Source organism: Perca flavescens, chromosome 12 (assembly GCF_004354835.1).
Source record: "Perca flavescens isolate YP-PL-M2 chromosome 12, PFLA_1.0, whole genome shotgun sequence".
NCBI classification, from domain to species: domain Eukaryota; kingdom Metazoa; phylum Chordata; class Actinopteri; order Perciformes; family Percidae; genus Perca; species Perca flavescens.
This window is the reverse complement of record NC_041342.1, coordinates 33,056,524-33,065,432: the sequence shown is the minus strand read 5'-3', so window position 1 is coordinate 33,065,432 and position 8,909 is coordinate 33,056,524. Positions and strand designations below refer to the sequence as shown.

Here is an 8,909-nt window from a genome sequence, read left to right as displayed (position 1 = left end):
TCAAAAGGACAGAAAAAGAACTACCTGTCCATATATGTTATGAGACATTTATCAGCAGACATGGTGTGTCTACAGTAATCATTACATTGTGGGAGCTGTCCTCCCATTTGGGGACAAACAGCTGCTCTCCTAAAAAAAAAGACTTAGTTTTAGGGTCTCTACTTTGTGACGTCAGTTTACATGAATCAGGTTAAAGTTAGGGGCATTGGGAAGTGAAGGTAAGCCCGTAGAATGTCCTTAAAAGTTTTGATGTGTCTTTAGACGTAAGCTCTGGCTGAATCTGGATCAGACTTTGTAGCCGTGTAAACCGTCTGTGGTTTGTTTCCATAAAAACCGCTGCGAAAGAAGATAAAGAGAGACAAAGTCAGACTCAAACTGAGCGGTAAAGTCACTGAAATTAAAGGGATCCTTTTTGAAAGAAGGATAAAAGCACTTACGCTTTCTTGCCTCCAGCTGTTGCTCTCTTACAGGAGGTGCAGAGGAAAGCTCCACCCAGTATAGCCAGAGAGGCTCCGCCCCATCCAATGAAGAGACCAGTACTCAGCTCGAACCTGCAAACACAGAACTCACATTTAACAATATGCAACAGGCTGTTCTCATGAAGCATTGGTATACGTAGCTACAAAAGGTAAAGCACTGTAATTGGAATGTACTGTATTCCAGGTAATAATCACTGTCAGCGGCACATTGACTGCTGCTGTATAAGAGTGTGAAGATCCTCGTAGGGAGGTGGTCGGGGGGGATGTTTGGCTCCTAAAAACACAGGGCTTTAAAGAGGGGGAGCAGAGTTCATGTCCCGGGAGAAGTTAAAGAGAAAACACCAGGAAATGGGCGTTTGTGTCCAGGAAGTACTACTTAAGGGGGTTGGTGTTTTAACCCAAACCACAATCTTTTTTCTAATCTTAACTAGTCGATTTGGTGTCTTTTGCCGCATGACCGTCCCCTCACAGTGCTCTGTACCTGTCTCACAGTCTGCTAAACTAAACTGTCACGTGACCAGGGGATGTTTGGCTCCTAAAACACAGGGCTTTCAAGAGGTGGAACGGAGTTCATGTCCCGGAAGAAGTTAAGGAGAAAACACAAGACTTTCACCCAGGAAATTGGTGTTCATGTCCAGGGGGTACTACTTAAGGGGGCCGGTGTTTTAACCCAAACCACAATCTTTTTTTAATCTTAACTAGTTGTTTTGGTACCTAAACTGTCTTTCGCTGCATGATGGTCAACTTTTTCTCAACTAAACTTAACTGTAACAGCTGCTGAAAGGACCGTCCCCTCATGGTGCTCTGTACCTGGCTCACAGTCTGCTAAACTAAACTGTCATGTGACCAGCAGGCGGTTTCCGTAATTTCTTAGGATATCATACAATTGTACGTATGTTTTCATAAGATATCTTTCCCATTCATCAGAATGTGTTGACACATGACAAGAGCTTGCTTTTCCATTCCACAGAGTGCATACACAGTACTTCCTATTTCCTGTTCAGGGAACGTCAGTTAAGGGAACTTCCCTCGATGAAATTCCTCCGATCAAAACACGTTGTGATGTCACCAACACAGATATCACTTCCTCTGTGCGTTACCCAGGTAAACTCTACTCCCAAACAGTTCCACTCCCAGAGTGTCAAAAAACGATTCTTGGTCTTTGGCATTAGTTACTGACACAAAAAGTCTCTGTTAGCATCTCAGTCAGATGTAGAAGGCTTTCACATACCATGTTATCCCATTGATAGCGATATTTGCCGCTCTGGGTAAGCCTTTGGCTTAATTTTTCAATGCACTAGGACGGGACTCTTGGCATCACTATTTGACGTTCTTGGACTGATTTTGTGTCATTTTTCAACGTGCAGGGTAAAACCCCTTAGTTAAGGTTAGGAAAAACATAATGTGTGAGGTTACAAAATGTATGTTTAGGTGACACGCGGGACAAGAACGGGACATGAACCTTGGTCTCCTGGGTGAAAGTCCTGTGTTGTGTACAACAAAGGATGATTTTTGCGTTGATATCTGACGCTGAGAGCCACTGACCAAGCGTCAGTATTTGACGGGTTGTAGAGTGAGAACGGGTCGACCTCTTGCCCATCACTTTTTACAGATGTGTGTTTGGGTTTAACTCACTTCACTCCTCCGGAGAACGGGTTGTGGAAGTCCTGCACGACTCTGTAGGCGTACCAGGAACATGCGACCATGCAGCACAAACCTGCAACACACAAACAAAACATGAAAACAAATTGTTTCAGAAGTTTTCTTCTTTAATCTGTGATGATGGCTCCCTCTCTATGCTGACGATGCTGCCATATTTTCTGTTAGATATCTTTGTGTCATTGGTCAATGTTTTTTGATCTGCTACCTTTTTAATTTGCTAAAACATAGTTTTATGTATCATCTCCAAGTAACTAGATATGAACATTGTTTTGTGTTCACAGTTATCCATATTTATTGACTTTATTTATTTATTCCCCCTAGTTTATTTTATGAATGTTTCTGTATTTGTTGTATTTGTTTCAAATTTGTATTTCTGTTTTTAATGTTTCTGATTTCGAACTTCGCTTCGTGCCTGCCATAAAATGTTTTAAGATTTTGTTATGCAAATCTAATTGAGCTATGCCTCTATCACATGTGCACATGAAGGTAAAACTTCAGGTCATTACTCGAGCTGCAGACTCACCGGCAAGCATGCTCAGGATCCCGCCTGAGATGCAGATCTTGGCCTTGGTTTGGTCGGTGGCCGAGCCGATCTTGATGCACTTCATCCCGAGCATAGACGCGACCATGGAGGCAAGGCCGAGCAGCAGAGAGATGATCATCAGAGCCCGACATGCCTGAATGTGAGCTGCAGAGACGGAAAGATACAGTATCTTTACATCCTGAACTCTTTAAACAAGACTTCAAAAAATCATCTCTGTTAGTTTTTAATAAAGTCCATGCTTTATAAAAAGTCCCCTGTTCATGGACACATGTACAAACTGTTACTTTAAACATTACTATCAAAATTTAAAACCTAAAAACAAAAAACTGACATAATGGAAAACACATCTTTAAAATGATAATATTACAAAGTTTTGAGAACAAGTATATGACACAATTCATAAAATAGCTGCATCGTTTCCAAAATAAAAGGACAGGTGAATTCACAAAAGTATTGCGAGGCTTTGCAGCAACTAAACCTGTGCAAATTTAGACATAAAGAAACTTTTCTCAAAGCACCTGAAAAGAGTAAAATGCTGCCAAGCAAACAGCGTCCTGGTGCCCCTCTGCTTTTTTGCATTTATTTTTGTTTGCAAACATTTGGTGCAATGTTGTCTCCTTTCAATGCCAAAGTCTAAGGCTGCTATTGTCATCATGGATTAATGTGTGGATTGTTTTCTGGATTAATGGATTAGTTGTTTGGTCTCTAAAATGTTGAAAAATGTGGATCTGTGTTTCCCAAAGCCCAAGATGACATCCTCAAATGTCTTGTTTTGTCCACAACTCAAAGATATTCAGTTTACTGTCCAAATTTACAAAGATCAGCGGTAACAGCCGCTTTAAGCCACACACCAAAATTATCAGCGTCTTCAGAGAGTTGATGGAAATGAAGCATATTTATAATGAGTATCCTCCATTTCCAATCACCTTCTTAACAGTCTGAAAGTTTTAAGTCACAGGTTTTAACCTTGCTGTTTGCTTTTCTACCCAGGACACAAACCGTGGCCTCCTGGGTTACGGTTAACCCTTCAAAATCAAATGATTTAAAACACATTTTTAAACTGTAATCTTCAAATCTCATCTCACTGCTCACATTTAAATCCTAAAGTCTTTTAAGTCACCTTAACCCTTGGGCCACGCTCAATCTCAAAACAGTGTGCACCGTGTTGCTACAGTTTCCTGGTGGAACGACATGTTTCCTTGGAACGGCGTGCAGCGGCTTTGACATATGTTTTCTCTCGTTTGGTGGGAGTTTCTCTCGTTTATTGGCTGTGTCCCAGGTAATAACTAGTCAGCAGAGATGTGTCTGTAAACCCGCGGTAATAAAAAGGCAGCGTGCCTGCGCACACTACAGGGTTGTTTCAGTTTCAGTTGTTTTCAGTTTAAAAAAAACGCGTTGCTATGTTTTGTCGGAGCTGAACCATGAGGTTGTCATCCTTATGGGTAAAAATTACTTTTGACGCGTTTTAAAAAACCTCGATCTGGTCACTTATATGCATGACTAACACCAACTTGTGTTGGTCATCAGAGGATTTTGAGTAGATCACACACGGATTTACTGTATGTCAAAGGTTAGTCAAGAAAATTGTTTTGAAAACATTTAAAAAATGTTTTTTAAATGCAATACAATTCATTGATTTTACCTGAAGAACGTTGTAGCGAACCATCCTATTTTGGGGCAATTTGGTTGAAAGAAACCCTAATATTATTGTTCACATAAAATGATTTTCTTTATGAAAACAAGATTTGGAAAACTGTCTTGATATAGACGACTTATATTCGGAACATTTTACTGCAACTTACAGAGTTCTACTTTAAGTATTTTAACTACACTTCACTGATGCAGACTTCAACTTCAGTAAGGTTTTAGGGCACTTGGGAAGTTCACCTTTTTGGCCCATATACAGAGGAACAGTCCTCACCACGGCGGCCGCGGGTTTGGTTCCGACCTGTGGCCCTTTGCTGCATGTTATTCCCCATCTCTCTTTCCCCTTTCATGTCTAAGCTGTCCGATCTAATAAACAGAGGTGTCAAGTGACAAAGTACAAATACTTCGTTACCTTACCAAAGTAGAAATTTTGGGTATCTATACTTTACTGGAGTAATTATTTTACAGCATACTTTTTACTTCTACTCCTTACATTTTCACGCAATTATCTGTACTTTCTACTCCTTACATTTTAAAAATAGTCTTGTTACTCCTATTTCAGTTTGGCTTGTTTTCATTCCAGCTCGTCATCGTTCAAAAACACACACACACATACACACACAAAAAACCTATCCAGATAAATCGCTCCATCCGGAGAGAGTGAATTTGATTGTGGTTGGATGAGAAGTATAAACATAGCTATTCCAACACCCTATTGGTTTGTACGTGATCCATTACACATGCACAAAACCAGTGCTAATACGCCACCGGTGCTTTAACGACCGTTATCTATTGTACCGAATAGCAACACTGATTTCGGTGCCTTATTTAGGTGCCACTTAAATGACTGCGCTTCTTTCTGATGCTCCGAAAACGAACGTTAGAGGGAACTGAAACATCGCCGCACGGGATGCTAGTAAACACTACACTAGACAGCAGGTAACGTTAGCCTACGTTTAGCTAGCAGCTGGAGTAAACACGGTTAAAATGCTGACAGCTAAACGGTGTAAAAGTGTGTCTGTATTTCACTGTGCACTTTTTCCGATACTTTTGACGGTTTAACAAACAAAACAAAAAAACTATTTGGTCACTTATATGCACAACTAACACAATCCATGTTATTTCTGGGCAATTTGGTTGAAAGAAACCCATATTGCTGATACACAGCAACCACAACTACAACCCTTGCATGAAAATAGTAGCAAAACAAAATGAGAACTTATAAAGAAATGAATCCATTGAAGAAGAAAAAGAAAAGGAGAAACTGGAAGTAACATTATATGTGTGAGTTTTACAGCAGCTGTACTTTAGTCATTAATAATTAGCAAAATGACCTCTAATGATCATAAAAAACCTGCCGCACCTCTTTATGATCCACACACAGTTTCAGTGAAACAGTAAACTGGGAAATAAATAATGAATCATACGACTTCATTATCAGGAATATTAAAGATGTGTCTCTTCTCCTGTGCATCAAATCAAAAAAAGTGTTTTCTTTTCTAACTTAAACTGTCTCAGGGAAGGCTTTTTTCCAGCTTATGAACCCAAGTTTAACCCTCTTTCTCTTCTGTCTGTGGCTCCATTTTCCCAAACTTCTTTTGTTCAAACTCACACAACTATAGTTTAAATTATCACAGAGATAAAAAGGTAAGATACCAAACATGGGCTGATGTTAAAGGGACATGTTTCTGAAATGTTGAACAAGACATCCAGGATATTTGGTGGATGGAGTGTTAAAAGTATGTTTGAATAATTTGTGGGTAAATGTAAGGGAGAAAATATGTGTTAACTAAGAGGTTAACCAGTCTGCATTTTTATGTCTTAGAAAGCTATAAGAAAAACCCTCTTTCTTTTCTTTCTGTGGCTCCATTTTTGTAAACTTTTTTGTGTTTTCTTCAAAGTCACAATAAACTGAAGTTTAAGGGAAGTGTTTCACAGACATCTAAGATTTAAATTGGGTGTAAAAAAAAGTCTTGTGTTTAATTATGTAAAAGTATGTTGAAATAGTATGTTAACTTCTGGGTAAATTTAAGGTCCAGATGTTAACCAGTCTGCATATGTATGACTAAGAAAGCTATAAGTACTGTGTGAGGATAGATTCAACTGCAAAAAGCCAAACTTGAATTGAAATTAAAGCCAATTTCTTTTGATTATGAAAGGTGTTTCCTACCATTATATCATCAGTTGAGGATGCTGTAGATTTTAACAAACAAACAGGAGGAAACCACACTCCTTTTTCTCGCATCTTTGTTTCAGAAAACAATAGTTCTCTCTTTAACCTTTCCCTTTAAATATCTACTTTATTATCCCTTCTTTTGTCCTCAGGTCAAATTTGACTCATTTTCAAAGTTTCTATATCAGAAATTTGGGTTTCTTTCAATCAACTTGTCAAAAAAATCAATTACATAGATGGTTCCATAAAACGCTTTTCACAAGTAAAACAAATGATTTGTTCACTATTTTCATTGAATTTTGGTGTTTTATGCAATTTTATAACATTTGAAAAAAAATTTTAAAAGAAGGTTGAAAACCATTGACAAAAAAGCAACAAAAACGTCAGGAAAAAGCAAAAAAAAGGTCCAAAAATAGCGTAGAAAAACCCCACAAAACCATCGGTAAAAGTGCCCAAAATGTTGAAAAAAATGTTTTAAATTTTGACCCAGAAAAACTAAAAGTTGCATGGTCAAGGGGAAGACAACACGAGGGTTAATCAAGTTCATCACTTGATTTTGATAGAAAAAGAGAAAAGTTTTGCACTCATACTCATACTTTACATAGTTTTCTTCTTGTCAGGCAGGAAAAAAAAAAAAACTTAATTAAGTCTAGAAAGGATCTTGGTTTGGCTTAAAGTCAGACATTACTTCACTTCCGGTTATGTGACACAGTGCATGACATAGCTCTATAAAGTGAAAGAAAAAAAACTTGCTGCTTGATTGTGGCGAGTGTTATCCTCCATTTTATTGTCAGTGGAGTGGACGATGAGGCTCAAAATGGCGCCCAAAAGACAGTCTTCCATGAAATGTGTTGGTATAGGATAAACAATCTAGTGTTGAATTAACTTAACTAAATCAAGTTGTGGATGAAGTTTTCTTTGACAGTCAGTCTAACTAGAATCTGATCTTCATTCTGTTTCAGGCGGGAAACGTGTGGCTGTAAAACCAATCAACCTTTGGACAAATATGTCTGAAATGGCGCTACATGGCAGGTTGACCTATTTACTGTGCAACGGCTCCAACAAGCTTTTAAAATAAATGTACAAAAGCTCACTTTTATGAGCGTTAGAAGCTCCACGGATCAGGAAGTTAGGATCAAACAGGTGTTAATTTCATCTTTTAAAACATGAAACCTCTGAGATTTCCTTTAGATTTCCTTTAGCAGCTTTATGACCTCATGTATACGAGGAAGTTACATCTTCTTCACTTCACTGAGTCACTCTTAATCAGTCTTAAAATGTATTTGTGTCACCAAAAAGTCAAGAAAGTTTATTATTAATTTTATTTCTAAAGAATCCTTTCTAACCAAGTTGCAGATGATTCAAATCTTGGCAAGAAGTCATTTAATTTAAACAGTTTAAGCGGCCCCAGTGGGGAACGTCACTTTTGAAATCTAGAAACATAGAAACAGATCTAGAAACATTGTTTTTAAAGTTGATGAGGGTATCTGTTTTGCTTGATTTTTTTTCAACAATAACATTTTCCATATTTATGTTATATGAAAGATTCGAGAAGAAAAACACAAAAAGCATTGAGTATCTTTGACTTGTACAGCTATTTTTGCATTAATGTGATATTATTCTTTCTTATTATATCATTATGTTCACAATGTGTACAGCCTTTTCTTGCATTTGATCTGTATATAAACAAAATTCATTAATTTCTATATTGTGTCTGAAAATTGCAAATTCAAAATGTTTTAAATTTGAATTTGTAATCTCTGTACTCAAAATGTATCCCATATGTACACTATTTCAGAATACAAAAGCCTGAATCTCATTGGGTGGGTGTTGTCTCTTACCGGGGAGGGCCAGCAGCGACTGAAAGTCTCTACACTCAGCAATGCCGGCGCTGTTCTCAGCGCAAGAGTGCCACAAGTTCTCAAACTGCCTCTGGGAGATGATGACACTGCCGGACACAGTGGAAATCTTCCAGTAGTCGTTGGCCAGCGCAGAACCGGTGACCAGCCAGCTGATAATACACATGAGGAACCCGGTCGCTTCCACAGCCGTCGACATGGTGGCAACGTTTCCAGAGAGACACCCAGAAAAAAATCCAACAAATCTATAAACAAGGAGCCGTCTAAAAAGTGTCAGGAATGGTGGGATCACAAGGTCTTTTCTGTTCTAATTCAGAGCCTCGGTGGGTGAAGTCAGAGTCAGGATAGGTTGTTGGAGGCTCTGGTCTCTCTCCGTCAGTTATTTCTTGTTAATGTGATGTCTGTAGATATAACTGGAGAACTTTACCCTCTCAGGGGCCATAAACTGCTGTGAGCCGCTCCCTGTAGTTCCCCTTCTGCCTCCTACTCAGTTTTGATCATGACGATGATGATTATGGCAGTGAGTCTTTCTGCCACACCTGAAA

At 38.7% G+C, this 8,909-nt stretch overlaps 1 protein-coding gene across 1 annotated transcript; it reads right to left on the bottom strand.

Annotated features, from left to right (window-relative positions):
- Position 1: 1 nt before the first annotated feature.
- On the bottom strand, positions 2-8,563 carry cldn15la (claudin 15-like a). Its single transcript, XM_028594085.1, has 5 exons — positions 8,347-8,563; positions 2,665-2,829; positions 2,115-2,196; positions 438-551; positions 2-336 (listed from the first exon to the last, which is right to left on the bottom strand). Exons 1-5 carry the CDS (start codon positions 8,561-8,563, stop codon positions 258-260), a joined length of 657 nt encoding a protein of 218 aa, XP_028449886.1. The 3' UTR covers positions 2-257.
- Positions 8,564-8,909: the final 346 nt, after the last annotated feature.